This window comes from Lissotriton vulgaris, chromosome 1_1 (assembly GCF_964263255.1).
Source record: "Lissotriton vulgaris chromosome 1_1, aLisVul1.2, whole genome shotgun sequence".
NCBI lineage: Eukaryota > Metazoa > Chordata > Amphibia > Caudata > Salamandridae > Lissotriton > Lissotriton vulgaris.
This window is the reverse complement of record NC_141685.1, coordinates 1511665209-1511680547: the sequence shown is the minus strand read 5'-3', so window position 1 is coordinate 1511680547 and position 15339 is coordinate 1511665209. Positions and strand designations below refer to the sequence as shown.

Sequence of the window (15339 nt, the reverse complement as noted above, 5' to 3'; positions counted from 1 at the left end):
CTGGCCATCATGTAATCAACATTCTATTCATGAAAACTGAATATTCTAATTCAGTGTCCATTTATAGATGCACTTCGCAGGAAAGTGAGCACAAGAGAATGGGGGCAAAAATGAGAAGCAGAACATAAACTGTGGGCAGGAGTAAACCAGTATCTAGCTAGGAAAAGTAAGGCAGCACTACATTGTAGAACTAGCAGAAGAGGAGAATGCAAAGGTGGGCTAGGATTTTGAAGCAAGGGAAGAAAAATAAGAACAGTGGAAAGTGAAACGCGAGGATGGTTTAAAGAATTGATAATCAAAAGAAAATAAGAAGAGAGACTTAGCATAGAAACGAGTAGTAATACAGATGAGGAAAAAAACAGTATTCAGAATATAGTAGGGCAGAAACCTACAACTGCAAACATACAAGGACATATAATTTTATTTAGTTAACCCCCCTTTATATATCTCCCTTCTGATATCCCCTAGCTTACATTCAACTCTGAACACAGCAATTGGGCTGGTTTTAGATTCTGTATTGGTTTTAATTGAGTCTCACCAATGCATGTTGTGTAAAGTACTTCTCACGTTGCTGATGTACCAAAGTGGTCGAAGTCTGCTTGAATAAAAACGTGGATGGGAAAGAGACCAAAGACTCTACAAATATCTGTCTCTGTTCATACCGGCTGCTGAAGAGATAGGCAATGGGATGGCACATAACACAGGAGAAGTGCAGGCTTATTAAGAAGAGTCCAGGAACAATAGAATGTGAGTTTTTATGGGTTGATGTGGAGGGAGTGGGAGGCTTTCCAAGTCTGGACAATGCACAGTCAGTGAGAGGTATTATTATGAATATCAGAGTATAAAGAATGGAAAGCAGTTAGCATTCGTGTCAAATATTGTTCATGAAAATGTTGTAAAATAACCTTTTTTCTAAGGGTCTGTAAGGTCTGTTAAACTCCAAAATAAACAAGTTAATTAACGAGAATCGTCTCGTATTACTGAGAAAATAAAGAAAAAGAAACCAACCCAGAGCTATTTCAGAAATATTCTTAATGGACCCGGAAGGGGTTGCTGTCTAACTGTGAGGGGCAAGCATATAGCGCCTGCAGTTTAGATTTTTTTGGTGGAAGGTTATTTAAATTTAAAAATACAACAAAAACTAGGGTGGTGTGAAACCTTCAAATCACTGTATGCCTCAAACACCTGCTGCAGGGCTAATATTAGCAGGGAATCAGGCAACACAATAACACATTCCGTGTAAAATCTGTTTTCTCCCTGTTCTGTCACTTGGATACTGCTAATTCGTGTCCCAGGGTACATACACGATTTCGCACCATTTCGTCGTCTCAAGGTTATTCCCGCTGGCTCCATGCCCTGAATTCAATTATTTCCTCCAGAAAGCAGATTTTAGGCGCTGCCTTAAATAGCGCGCTCCGTTGGCGCTGCACTGCGTTTACTCCTGGCAGTGAAGAAGAAAGGAGGCTGGAACAAAGGGGGTCTTGTGAGCTCTGCACAGGTTGTACCGAGGACAGACGAGAGAGGAGCTGCAGAGAAGCGCGCGGGATTTCCCTGCAGGGAGAATTAGAGCCGGGACAACAGAGGGATGATAAAATATGCATGTGGCATACAACGATGCTGGCATATCAAAGGAAGCCAATGGCAAGATTGTGGAGGAATAACACCCATTACTTTCCGATTTGCATGACAAGCTTGAGAGATTTCACAAGCGCAGGCAAGCTGTGCTTTGAAATAAAAGTTTGAGTGAGGCCTGTAAGCACTGCATGCAGCGCATGCTTTAGAAACTGTAAAAAATGAAAAACATCCAAAGTCAGTCGCTGCTTTATTTTCTTGTGTTTATTTTTCTTGTCCTTATTTCGGTGGATGTGATGTGTGATCAACAGCCAACACGTGTTCCGCCCTCAAATTGAGCAGACCTTGGACGATTTCCAGGCACTCACAATATTTTCAAATGACAATTTGTTAGAGAATATTTTGAAAAAAATCATGTTACTGTCTTAACAGGAGAGGTAGTGGCGGGTACGCGTCAAATGGAAGTCAAGCCGGGAATCAAAAAGGAAAGGCTGATAAGTGCGGCCAAATTTTGGTCTTTGTGGTCGAAGAAAAGCAAACTCTCAGGCGAAATGTCTGTGAGGTCAGTTCAAGGGAGGTGCTGCAGAATATTGTGTCACTCTGTGAGCAGACAGATCTAGCCAGTTCATAAACGAGAACTCCCAAAACAACGTGTTCAAATCATGCTGGCTTTTGAAATCCTAGCCTATGAAACACAAGAATCCCTGTGCTATAACTCGCTGAACCAGTGGCTAAACCCGCAATCAATTTGAAAAAATAAATCACGGCATTTTAATGCTACTGGGCGGTCATCAAATAGTTAAATCTGAGCTAAAGGGCTTAATCCATGCAGTGGAATGAAAATATTAGGTCCTGGTTCTCACTTCCTTGAAATTCAGGGAAATTCATGAACTTTTCACGCCCACTGGTTGAAATAGGTTTGTGGAGGAAACCATTAGTAAACACCCAGCCGGTAGGGTAGGCGTGGTAAAACAGACCCTGGGAGAAGGCCACCAGAGGGACCATCGACCCCAATGAGAGCCATAAAAATGGGCCCTCCTAACCCCAGCTGAATAGCAAAACAGGGCAACCTTTGTGGTGCAGGGAGCCCCTGTGACCCAGCAGCACTGCACTATTGGTAGGTATGCAACTGAAGCCACTCCTCTAGAGATCCTCTTGGACCATCAAACCAAAAACGAGCTGAGCTTTCATGTGGCATCAGCAGAGAACGCTCTTTCCTCAGTCTCAAGCCATCTCTCCTCCCTGCCCGTCCTACTAACTCTGCGCAGAGGAGGTGCTGCCCAGCGCTGCAGCTGGTAGATAGCGAAGGCTCTTCAGAGTGCTATGAAAGAGCTTGGAGAAGATGCTATGCAATGGTTCTTCAAGCTCTGGTGCGAGATGTTGACATGATGTCCCTCTTGGAGCACTCTCACAGCACACTCAGGATCCTGATGGTCAGCCTACCTAACCCACCTGTCTCCAGGTTGCAATGAAAACTGCAAAAAGCTCACATGGTATGGGCCCTACCCTGAAGGTCTGCCTGAAGCCAAGCTCTGCTCTTCGCTTGCATGATGTGAAGATCTTAAGCACATTGCGCTCTCTCATGCATTTAACTTGTTAATGCATATAACTAAATTCACTGACAGTTTTGAGACTCTATTGACATTTCCTAGAATTGGCATCTATTGTGAGTCTGAGGAAGCGTGTGATATCAACACCTACTCATGCAGTACTTACCTCCCATTAACTTTGTAATTTTTTTCTAGATAGACATTTTGTTCCTACTTGATTTTTTAGCAGTGCACTGATGTAGCGCCTCAGAGAATTAAACACAACACTTTAACCAATGTTAAAATGGAGAAACAAAGCTGAGGTAGCTGGATTGTACAATGTGAAACCAAGAAGCATGGGATCAATCAGAGCTACCCCACTTGAACAAACTGTGTGATCTTTGGCAGTTAATTTATTTTACTGGGCCTCCTTTTCCTCACACATCACATTTGAAAGCACTTTGACATTCATCAATGCAGGATGTGCCCTGTAGAAAAACATGATCTTTCCTATTTATTTTCAGTTTTATATAGCGCGAGTCGTACGCGAATAGGTATCAGCGCACTTTACAATGGAATGCGCAGGTTGCATGTAAGGGGTGGGAATTGATGTGTTGGTTGAAGTCGGCACTTAAGAGCATTACTGCGGCTGTCTCGGGGGGTGAGATGCAGTCCTGAGGGGTTGTCGACGTTGGCGCTTAAACTATGGTCTAAAACTATAACATTGACCCATTAAATCTGTAATAACTATGTATGCCACGTTTAGGGTACACATGACAACTGACTTGATGCTCAGTTCATTAATGCATCGTCATCGACGCGGTGGGATGACCTGAATGTTTCTAAGTTCAAGTTTAGAAACAATCACTTCTACTAAAATACAACTGTATGCAGTGAATTCAGTATAATGTACTTAAACACGACCCCATGTTAAAGAAATATTTTGGGGGGTTTTAAAGTCTTTATTATATATGCCCTTGTATTTGGTGTATGATTTACATGGCAAACATGATGATGACTCTACTCGTGTTAGGGCTCTTAGAGCCACGTCAGACCCCTGAGCTACCTCTTTAATGTAACCGTACACCGCAAAATGAAATGGAAACAGCTTAAAATTAGAAATAACCTCGTTGTCTGTATAGCAGTTATTTTAAGCGAATAACACCAACTACTCAAAGTGAGAATAAAATAAATACATCTGCCCTAGAGGTGCGTGCGCAACATACAGGTCACAGGTTGAAATCTCGGCCTCACACGCTTGTCGTTTATCCTTTCGAGGGCGGTGGCAGTGGTGCCCCTGAGTGGGGAACAGTGGCAGCTGTCACTTAGCGTCGCTGAACTAGCCGCATCTACAAGGTCATTAATAGAACACAATATGCGGAGCCTGCAGGCAAACAAGGATAGCTCGCACCAAGCAAGGTGTGCTAGGCCCTGCCCACGAGCGCATACAAGGCGCGCTTCACCCGGCTGAGGGCTGTTTCCCGCCTTCCGTCACAGGTGTGGTCTGAACGGCACGAACGCCGTAGAGCGTCTTAAACTATGTGTTGGCGCCCTCTACAGGGCCCTTTTTTGTTGCAACTCAAGTACGCACATAGGCGAGCGGTAATGTATCGACGACCCACTTAAAAGACAAGCTGAAGACTGCACGTCACACCACATGTATAGCCTCCGTCTTGCGCAGGCAAGTGCATGTTCTAGCAGAGCCAGGGAGTGGAAAATATAGAGATAAAGAGGGGGAAGGCAAGGACGACAGGAAAGGGGTCGAGAAAAGTTAGGCAAAGGAAGAGAAGTGGAGAGGGTAAAAGAGAAAAACAAAACTAAAGAGAGGTAGCGGACGAGAGCAGAAGACAGGGAGAGAAGCGAAGGAGAGAGGAGCTAGAGAGGGTAAAGCTAAACAAGGAAAGGACGAGAAAGTAAGTGGGGGTGTACGAAGACAGCAAGAATTAAAAACAGTGAGAGAAATAGAGTGGAAGAGAGAAAGAATGGAGTGAAAAAGAGGTAAAGAGAACTTGGATCAGAAAGGGAGAGATTGAGACAGAGAAATAAATGAGGAGAGAAAAGAAAGGGGGATGTTTGCGAGGGCAAATAACGGTAAATGCAATTAAAATGGTTATCAAATCAGCAAGTCTGAAAAGATACACCGTGCGGTATCTAGTCACCACCCGTGTGCGGGAGGCCGCCTGAAATGTTTGGACAGAGAAAGGAAGGAAGTGAAAAGAGAAGAGAATTGATGCTATGCCAGCATTTCAGGGCGGAGGCAGTAGATGAGAGAGCACTCAAATGCAGGCCAATTGTTCCTTGACGGCTGCCTTTCCTTGCTGCCTGACCTACAACAACAAAGCTGCTCCTGACCCAGCTACGGGGGCAAGAGCCAGACAGGTGGGAGTTGTAAAGATGTCATCCGGCGCGCATGTTTTCCAACTGTTTGTAAGAATAACGTTAAGAGCGTTTGGCCACACACAATTCCCAGAATTGGTTTTCACTGGACGCATATACCCAGTGTAGAAATGACTATACAGTATTGTAGAGTGTCCTACAATGGTGTTGAGAGCAAAAGAACAAGGGAAACCGAAGGGTGCATAGAGACCAACGGTACACAATATTTCAAGGAAAAGAGGCCCCCCCCACATTGTCATAGTTAATCATAAATTAGATCAATGGAATAAAACTCTGTGTCATGACGTTAAATTAAAAATCATATTTATTGACAATCAAACAGAATTTGGGTAGCACCAACAGAATACATATTAGTATATTCAGGCATTTCTCAAGTGACAGTTAAAGAAATTGCTACATATGGGTCACAATATACCCAACTGCAAACGTCAAATTACATATACAGTACAGGGTCAGTGTGCGGAGTCGACAACGTTTCAATCCTTGCCAACTATATGGATCTTCCTCAGGACATTACGATTTTCATGCCTGAGGTTCAGCTAAGTAAACAACCAAGATACTGTACATGCAGGGGCAATGAGCACAGACGAGTGCTAACGGTGAGCCAATCTCAGGGGGAATGCATGCAAGGATCGAAACACCGTAGACTCTTCACGCTGACCCAGTACTGAATATGTCATTTGGCAGGACTGGTCTGTGATAGTGTATATTGTGAGACGTATGTAGGAATTTCCTCAATTGTCACTTGGAAATCGTATGAGTATACTGTGTGTTCTGATTGTCAACAAATATGATCTTGAATTTTACATCATGACACAGTTATAATCCATTGGTATAATTTGTGAATAACTATGTTGACTATTGACTTTTAGGAAACTTCTCAAAAGTAGTTCTTTAAAATCTATTCTTCAGTTCTTTACTTGCCAAACTGCTATACCATATTAGCCCCAAGACACCCATGGGTATTCGTGCGCCTTAGAAATGCATTAACATAACATATGTTCATGCTGGGACGTTTGTTCCTTGAAATACCAGATTTGTGTCAAGTAACACCTTAAAGCAGGAATGTGGGAGATCTAGGACTTGTTCATTATCACACAGTGAATCATGTTAGAGCTGGAACCACGGCTCTCATACTTCTTTCTTCGCCCGCCAGTAGTTTATCCGTTTCGGGTTATTCTCTACATTCTGGTACTTACAGTCCTGAACCTGTAATGTTACAATCAGGACTGCAAGGAAAGTAATGCAAAGGTAAAACACCAGACCTAGATTAGCTACTTTCCTATGTACCAGGGACGCTTGAGTGCTCTATGGTACTATAACACTGAGTAAAGGGAACACCTGCCACTTTTTCAGAACTCGTACTGTGTCTCGAGGCAAGTATTGTGCAGACACAAAACCCGACCTCGAAAAGCTACCCCCAGTTTCTGCGAGCACCGAATACGACGCCCACCCTGAGCAAAACTCTCTCTTATGCACAGTGAAATGATAGTTACTTTCGCCCTTGAAGGGTAGGCCCTCAAAAACGGAATATGTTCCACAATACTCGAATCCTAGGAGCTTCTGTGGTAAACGCAATGTATTCAAGTGGTGAACTTGCTGTGTACTAAATGAGAACTGTGCGAGCTCAGAACACTGCTCTGAAAGTTAATGATTACTGAGGGCAGTGGTCAGACCAGACACCGAGTATCAGCTCTCGTCCCCGCCGAGGCGGATGTCCACAGAGATCTGAGGGCAATGTTTATTTTATGTATTTATTTTGACAATGCAACATAAACCGGTCTACAATGAGATCGATCATTCTAATCAGCAAGTGAAAGGGGCCTTACACGAGGTGTACGACAAAGACATGGCGGCCCCTACAATATTTGGGATGAAAAGGGAGAATGTCCCAAACATCATATCAAAACAGCAGTCTATGTAGTCAACTACAGGACTGGCGATTTCTTTGAAGAAAAAAAAATAGCGCTTCATAACCAAGGAAAAGTTTCCAAAGAACATTTTTTTGTTGTTGTTTTTTAAATGCACCCGTTTTAACTAAGCTCTGTGTCTGTTCTACTTAATAGAATAGAACAAGCATTTGTAAAGCCAATAGATCTGGTCTTGACAAGCTTCCTTTTTGATTTCTTGTTTTGGAAGCATATGCAACAGGCATTTAAAAAGTGTAAAAGCAATCTAAAGTAAACATACTGCAGTTTAAAGATGGCATGAATATGTTTGCAAAAAACTAATAACAAAAAATTGCTGCAAAAAAAAAATCAAAGACAGCAAAAATAAAAGCAGTGATTGATCTACCAGCTATGCCACTGAAGCAGATACATTTTTAGGTGATGCACATGTGCCACTCAATGTGTAAAAAGCCATTGGCTGATGTGGATTTACCCATTATCCCATGCTGTATGCATTGCTAGGTGCAAACAAAATGTAAATGACACACAAACAAACCAATGCATATAGAGGGATGACAGAAAGGCCATGTATTTACGTGTCTTTCTGTTACAATGTTTTTGGGAAACCATGATGGCTGGTGATTCAGCTAACACGGTTATTATTTCAGAGCTAGAAAACTAGATTTCACAATTGGAAAATTGCACATTTGACCAAGCTAGATAAAAGGTGAACAACATCTTTGTATTCTTTGTGGAAAAGGGGCATGGGTCGTTATTAATATTTTTTTTATTCTGCCGCGAATGTACTAGTAGAATTACCTCCATGATAAAAATACTATGTTGGAGGACATTTCACAGCTGGTTTCTCCTTGAGTTTAACAGTTTCTCCATAAATCGGAGGCTTTCTTATGTCTCACTGACAGAATTAGAACCTTGGTCTTCAGATTCCAATGGCAGCACAGCAGCATTCCGACCACCTCTGTTTTATGTATTTGAACTTTTTGTACTACATATAAGCATACACTCCAACAGCTGGATACGGAAAGTAAATGAAAAGTAAGAAATGCTCAAATGGAGCACCTGCCAGCTTCCCTGGACCACTGATGCAAGACCCCTAGGCAGGACGGGGTCGTTCCTCAACAGCATGTGAGGACTCCAGGACACCCCCCTCCTTCCCCCGCCATTGTCTGCTGCTAAATTGCTGGGTGGGATTCCAAGTGCAAAGGAAATTAAATGAAGAGCACTCAGGTGAATGAGGCACCCACCCAGCTCAGAACTTCAGATAGAAAGCTCAAAGAACAAAATTAATCCAGTGTCTTTCCTCAAGAGACTAATGGGCGCAGATAAGTGCACTTTAAGGTACGGGTTACGCACTCCGGGTTTGTTTGTTAGGTAGAAAAAACTGTGGTGTGCATCAAAGATATCACCCCCCCCCCCCCCCCCGAACACAAACACTAATACGGAATTTTAGGGATTCATTTGGTTGGCAAGTTGACAACTAGTTCTTTAAATGTGCTTCCATTGAAATCACCACCCACATATTTCTTAGAATGTGTTGCTCCTTTCCTCATTCACAGTGTCCTTTTTAATTCCAAGAAGACCTGATTTAGGCCAGATTTTTACGCTGGACATATAAGAAAAAGTACATACAAATAAACTTAATGGAGCGCATTTACATAGTCCAAAAAATAACCTGGAAATATGCCATGTACCTTTTCCTCGTGAGCATAACGTGGACACCCCTGCACTATATGAAAAATGGATTGCCATTACTTAGACAGTACACAGGGCAGTACAGGCCATTGTGAGACTCTTGCATTTCTCCAGGCGCTGCAGGTTAAGAGCTAGGGGATACTTCAAAGAAGGGTGTGCTGTCACAACCCAACCATGCCCCTTTGGCTCCATTCTAGCCATGCCCTCCTCCCGATTGGAGCTGGTTTGAACATCTGTACCATATCTGAATTTGATTTCTAGTCTGTCTCTGACATTACATGTCAAACCAGCAGAGGAGCTGCTGAGTTCAATGCATGGCATATAACTTCACCTGAAGATCAAAACACTGCCCTCATTCTCGTGTTCACTGTATTGTCATCTACAAATGTGGACAAATATTTTTTTTTACCACTAAATGGCAGAGGAGTTGTCTTACAAATGATAGGTTCACACTCAGTCGATAAGGGTATTCACTGTTGTCCCTCTGGAGTCATGCCACTTAATCTTTCTGACGAAAACAATGGCTATGTAAATCACTCGTTCATATGCATTGTATGTAAATTTCTTTCATGAGAATTCATTCGGGAAATCCTGAATTCACAGCAAGATTCAGAACTCAGGGATCGTCAGCAAACACCCATGCCTGAATTATTAAACACATTTTAAACTCGATGGAATCATTTTAATTGTTATGTCATTGGATTCCAAGCTGACTCCAGGAACCTTAAAATGTATGGCGAGTGGATTGTATTCCTTACAATACATGGCCACGCATTCATACTTCCCTCAAGCTGCTTCAGTGCTTGTTGTGTTGCTTTTTCATATGAAAGAGAATGTATGGTAAGGGACGTGAAAAATAAAAGCAGACTCTCCTGTGAAATTAAATACATCAAAAACCAGCCATGTGTTGAAAAAAGGCATTAGAATCAATTTAATGTGAATCAGATTTTTTAAATGGCGGGCCCCAATTTGTAAATAAATACAGAGATATGTTATTTTCACGTAATGACCTTAAAATGTGCAAAAATAAACCTGTTGCCATAAATATTTCTTTTCTACTGGTCACTGCTCACTTTTAGAAAAACAGATCAGAAGATGGAAAAGCCGGTTCTCTTTTTCATTGTTTAAACTGCAGCTGCGATTATACAATGTGACCGGCCTCTCATCTTGTCTGCTGGCTCTGGCAGCAGGCATTATGAGGATGCAACTTGACTTTAATAGCTTATTACAGTTGAGCAGCTATGCCATTTCATTATTAAAAGGTAGCTAAAGAAGTCTCAAGCAATTAGAGGCACGTTTTTAACCAGAGATTGCAGGCCCCGTACATTATATTCAGATTAAGACATCGCCACAGAAGGCGCCATACCTTGTGGTGAAGGAGAAAAATGTTCTTCTCCGTTTTGCTTCACCCTGCTCTCCTACTAGAGGTCCCATGACAATGCAGGGGACTTTTTTGAGTTCGATGAAATGAATAAAGAGGACTGTTTAAAGTAGCTATGCCCATCATTGATCTAAAACAGGGATGCTGACTCTAGTCCAAGAAAACAAGACCCTAAACACATTTTCAGCAACCTGCAAATGATTAATCCACATCAACGAATCTATATGCAGTAACTCAAAATAGATTTTTTTTATTCTGGGGCAATCCTGGAAAGCTGCGCTTCCAGTCACATAGCTGCCACATTTCCAGGATATAAAGATATCATCTATGTGATATCAGGTCCATAGGTAATGGCCAGCCTAAAAATGAGGCAAGGATCCGACCCTTGTGGACAAATGCTGGACACTACCCACACAGGGATCCCAATATATTTTACTGACCCTTATATCGACAACAGCAGGTCAAAGGTTTACCCTCCTAATATAGTTACTGCAATGGTCCTTGGTCAATGAAGAGGCTTCAACTTGGGTCTGCCTTTTGGGTATAGCTGCCAGCCCACATGGGGCTTTGTGCGGAACTGCTTATTGGCTTTACTCCCCAATTGAATGTCATTTACAGCCCTCTGCATGCTTCCAGGAACCATTGGCGAGTTTGCGTCCATCTCAACTATCCTATGGATCGATGTATGTTATTGTGATGACGTTTTTCTTTGCATTTTTGAAGATTTCACGAATGTATGACACATCAAAAACAAAACAAAACAAAACTACAGCTAGTGAATAAACTGCTGACCGAACTAGGGAGGCTGAGATCCTGGCCAGCATTGGATGAGACTGGCAATTATTTTACCTTTCTGAGGTTTCCTTGAAATATGTGCGCACTGGGAGAAGGTGAAAGAAGTGCGCCCTGGAGACCATCATGAGCAATACATGAGAATGTGCGCATTTTATGTAAACCCATGACATCTGAGTGACGCCTCGGAGGGTTGTTGTCCTGAGACCACGGTAATTGTGTGTGTTTGTTCCTTGAGTGAAGCCGCACACCTGCCTGTGGCCTGCGTCATCCTGCATTCAATATATGTAATATCACCTGCCTGTGGCCTGCGTCATCCTGCATTCAATATATGTAATATCACCTGCCTGTGGCCTGCGTCATCCTGCATTCAATATATGTAATATCTGCACATACACATTGGACATTAGGCCTCCAAGACGAACGTTCTGGTGCGCAGAGGGACGAACTGTCCTAGCGTTTACTTTGCAATACCAAAGCCTCTCTAACACCTCTGCGCCCCGAAGCCAAGCAATTATGACGGGGGATAAAACAATGACTGCCATCTATGGAACAGGCTAGCAGATTTTACCAATCGGCAAACATGAAATATGGCTGGACTGGTATTTTTTCTTTTTTTAAACCCATGCTCCGATCGGCAAATTGATAAAATAATTCAGTAGGCTGAGCACCTCTCGGAAAGCCTGTGGGTAATCTGACGTTCACAGGCTCCAGTTATATCAAAGTCGATGTACCCCTTAATCTTTCTGGAGTTCGTAAAATGCGCACCTGTTGGGAAGTCATTAGCTCCCCTTCCAGGGACGCATCCTGTGAAGTGCGCCAGTGCAGTGTCATTTGGCACCTGTCTTAAACGGATGTTTGTCCTCACCGGACATTTCTAAACAATTTTCTTTTCTATCCTCTGTGACACAAAGCCTCCATGGGGGCGCTGAGTGAAGGCGAGGTGTGGTGTCTCTAGAATCCATCGAGCACACACACACATGCACTCTACAAGGAGGCCTTGCGCTCTCTGCTTGTAGCGCCAAGTGGCCCGCGCAACAGCCACAGCGCACCTGCGCGCTTATTTTCCAACACCTGGAGACCGCCCATAAGATCTGTCTCGTGTTCTGGGCCTCGCAGAGCACAGGCATTCTTATGAGGTTTAGAGTAAGAAATGCCACGCGAGGACACGAAAGGCACCCTCCCAGGGCCTTTGTGAATGAATAAAAGATACGCGTAGACTCGATAAGAGGCCGCGCTTATTACCGGGTTCTGTAGATCGCAGATTCAAAGCAGCAGGGCTAGCTCGCTATTTCCTCTTTCCGGGGTAGAGAAAGCCAGTACCATTTTAATTCGCAATAATAACGGTGCAAAATATGTATTAGGCAAAGCTCTCTGCACAACATCCCCATATGACTTAAGAGTTATTATGCACAAACACGTGCCCGCAGGTAACGCGGTTGTACTCTGAAAGGCCACATGGGATCATAAAAGACACCCAGCCTTGTCTGCATACAGCAAACCCCTGAAGAGCGCGATACTTACCTCTGAAATGTGTACCTGCCCTATAGGGTCGCAGGGTTCAATTCTTAAACTCCCTAGGTTGAGAAAATGTGAACCTATTTGAACTGTATAATAATTGTATAAACCATGCTGTACGTAACGCTCGCTGGATAAAAGAGCCACACAAAAGACAAAATATATAGGTACATAAACTTACACTTTTCATAGCGCTGAGAGCTACTAAGGGGCTCCCATGCACTGAACTGTCAACTGCTACTTACATCGCTAAAGAAAAATACAAAAGTATTGATGTATTTCAGTTCGCAAAGACCATGATGTGATCGCATGGCTTGCCACATTATTAAGGAGAAGGCCAGTTTGGTAGCGTTACGCTTTGCCTCTGCGGGGGCACAGGAGGCGAGCACCTGTCCCGATGGCATGACGTGGAGGGCTGGGGTGGGGTCTAACCAAAGCCTCTGCCATCCTTTAAATGTTGTAAATACCAACAGGATGGGTTTACGGGTGATTTACCTAGGCACACTAGAACGAACCATGGCAATAAGGCTTTGGGCATGGCATTTGTACACCGGTGGCTTTCATTGGATACCCTCACGTGTGCTGTTTCTATTTTGGGGGGCTTTGCAGCCAGTACACATGTTGTGCCTTTCCTTTCATGACCTGACCTAAGGAGAGCCTAGACCTTCTTTCTAATGAACTTTAGATGCTTAACCTGGGACTCTCACTGCCAGAAGAGGTAACCTCAAGAGACAAAGCTCACTTGCGTCAAGAGCCAAGCCAGCCGCAGCATCCTCAGGGTGACAGGCACAGGGGGCACAAGGGGTGGTCGCAATAGAAAAAGTAACGCGTCTCATGAAGGCTGAACGAACCCCAGCATCACTGCCTCTCTGTACACAAAATGGGGCTCTGGCCACACTGATACACAAATGACACCTTAAGATACACATGACTCAGAATCAACAGACATACGTCAGTCTGTTACACCCTTCAGATTTGTTGGTAAGTGTATCCACATTGGGGGCCAGCAGGTAAGGACCGGGATACTCAATGTGAATTGCAGTTAGCAACCATGTCACATCTGCGACGCAAATCCCACAGTGTCTGCTAGTATGAAGCAGCGTTACACGTTTACATGTTACCAATACTACTACAATGGTTTCTGCTCACGCCATTACTATACACATGAACTAAAACCGACTCCCATCTCATCACCACATGCCTTCTGAAAATTCATGCATAGGTGATCTTTTCTATGCATTTGGCATCAGTGTGCCAAATACAAGTGTGCGTGTGTGAGCACTTAAAGTATAGCACATACTTCTGTGTTCACACACAATGAAGCAACATGTACACAATATAATACATTGGATAACATTAAGCACACAAGTTTATTATAGATGTATACACAAAGTAACCATTTACTTGGTTCTATGTCAAAGAAAGTAAATAATAGGTATTTCAAATGTGTACTGGCCCGTTCAAGATAGTTCAAGATGCACTTCTATTTAAATGTATACATGTATACAGGCATTCAAATATAGCTACGATGGATAATGATTAGACCGTGCACTGAAAGCATGCCATATTAAACGCTGTGCTCCCTTCTCCCTGCCATGTACCGTTATTTATCAATACAAGCATGTATGCACGTAACACACATATGAAGAGTGAAGACCCGTTTTTCTAATGCCACTGAACATGCTATTGAAATGTAGTTTAACTTGAAAGGCGCCACGCTTGTTTGAGGGTTCTGATGGCTGCCTCTACCCGGTACAGTAACACAGTAAGGTACTCAACATTTGCAGCACACATTCCACCGGGTCGCGGTGTTACATTAGGCATCAAGCCAAACGAAATGTGTGCAGCTTCGTGTGAATGTCCCCGTCAAACCTGCCCTCCCGAGCGCCTCACACCGGCTCCGGGTTCCTGTCTGCAAAACTTTATTGGGGGTTCGGATGCTTTACCTACCATGGTATTCTTGTCCAGGTACGTAGTAGGCGGGGTTCCCCGCGATCTGCAGGGAAATGAGCACCTCTCCCTGCTCCCCGTCGCCTTGCAGCTCCCCGTGGTGGGTGCAGAGGAAGAAGAAGGGCGAGAACCGGGGGTAGTAGCCCACGGCGCCACGGACGTACTCTGTGCAAGTGGCGAGCGCTAGGAGCAGGACGGCCCAGCGCGCGCTGCAGCCCCTCTGCTCCATGCTGGAGTCCGTTGTCCTGGTCCACGTGCACCCGAGCCCGGCGCGTGCTCTTTGCTGCGGCCACCGGCTCAGTGCGAACTTTGCTGCGAGCTCCGGCGCTGCCAGTCAGTCATCTGCGCGAGCTCCTGCCTGACTGCTGCACACGCACTGTACTCTCGGAGCGCTACCGTAATGCCTCTAGTGGAGCGCCGCCCACACGGATCGCGTTTACCGACGCCGGCACAAGGCTGAGGAGCACTCCGTTTTGTGACGCCTGCACTATTTTGCTGTGAGGAACGGGTCTTCATATATTTTTTTGTAGATTTATATAGCGCGAACTCGACCTTAAGGTATTGAAGCACCATACATGTGCACCAGTTACGTTATACA

The 15339-nt window shown here is 43.9% G+C and overlaps 1 protein-coding gene across 1 annotated transcript in view; it reads right to left on the bottom strand.

Annotated features, from left to right (window-relative positions):
- Positions 1–15104, bottom strand: part of RELN (reelin) — a 1675658-nt gene extending 1660554 nt beyond the window's left edge. The window contains exon 1 of the mRNA XM_086967429.1: positions 14742–15104. Within this exon, the coding sequence (XP_086823555.1) occupies positions 14742–14970 (229 nt within the window). The 5' untranslated portion in view covers positions 14971–15104. The remainder of the gene's footprint in view (positions 1–14741) is intronic.
- Positions 15105–15339: the final 235 nt, after the last annotated feature.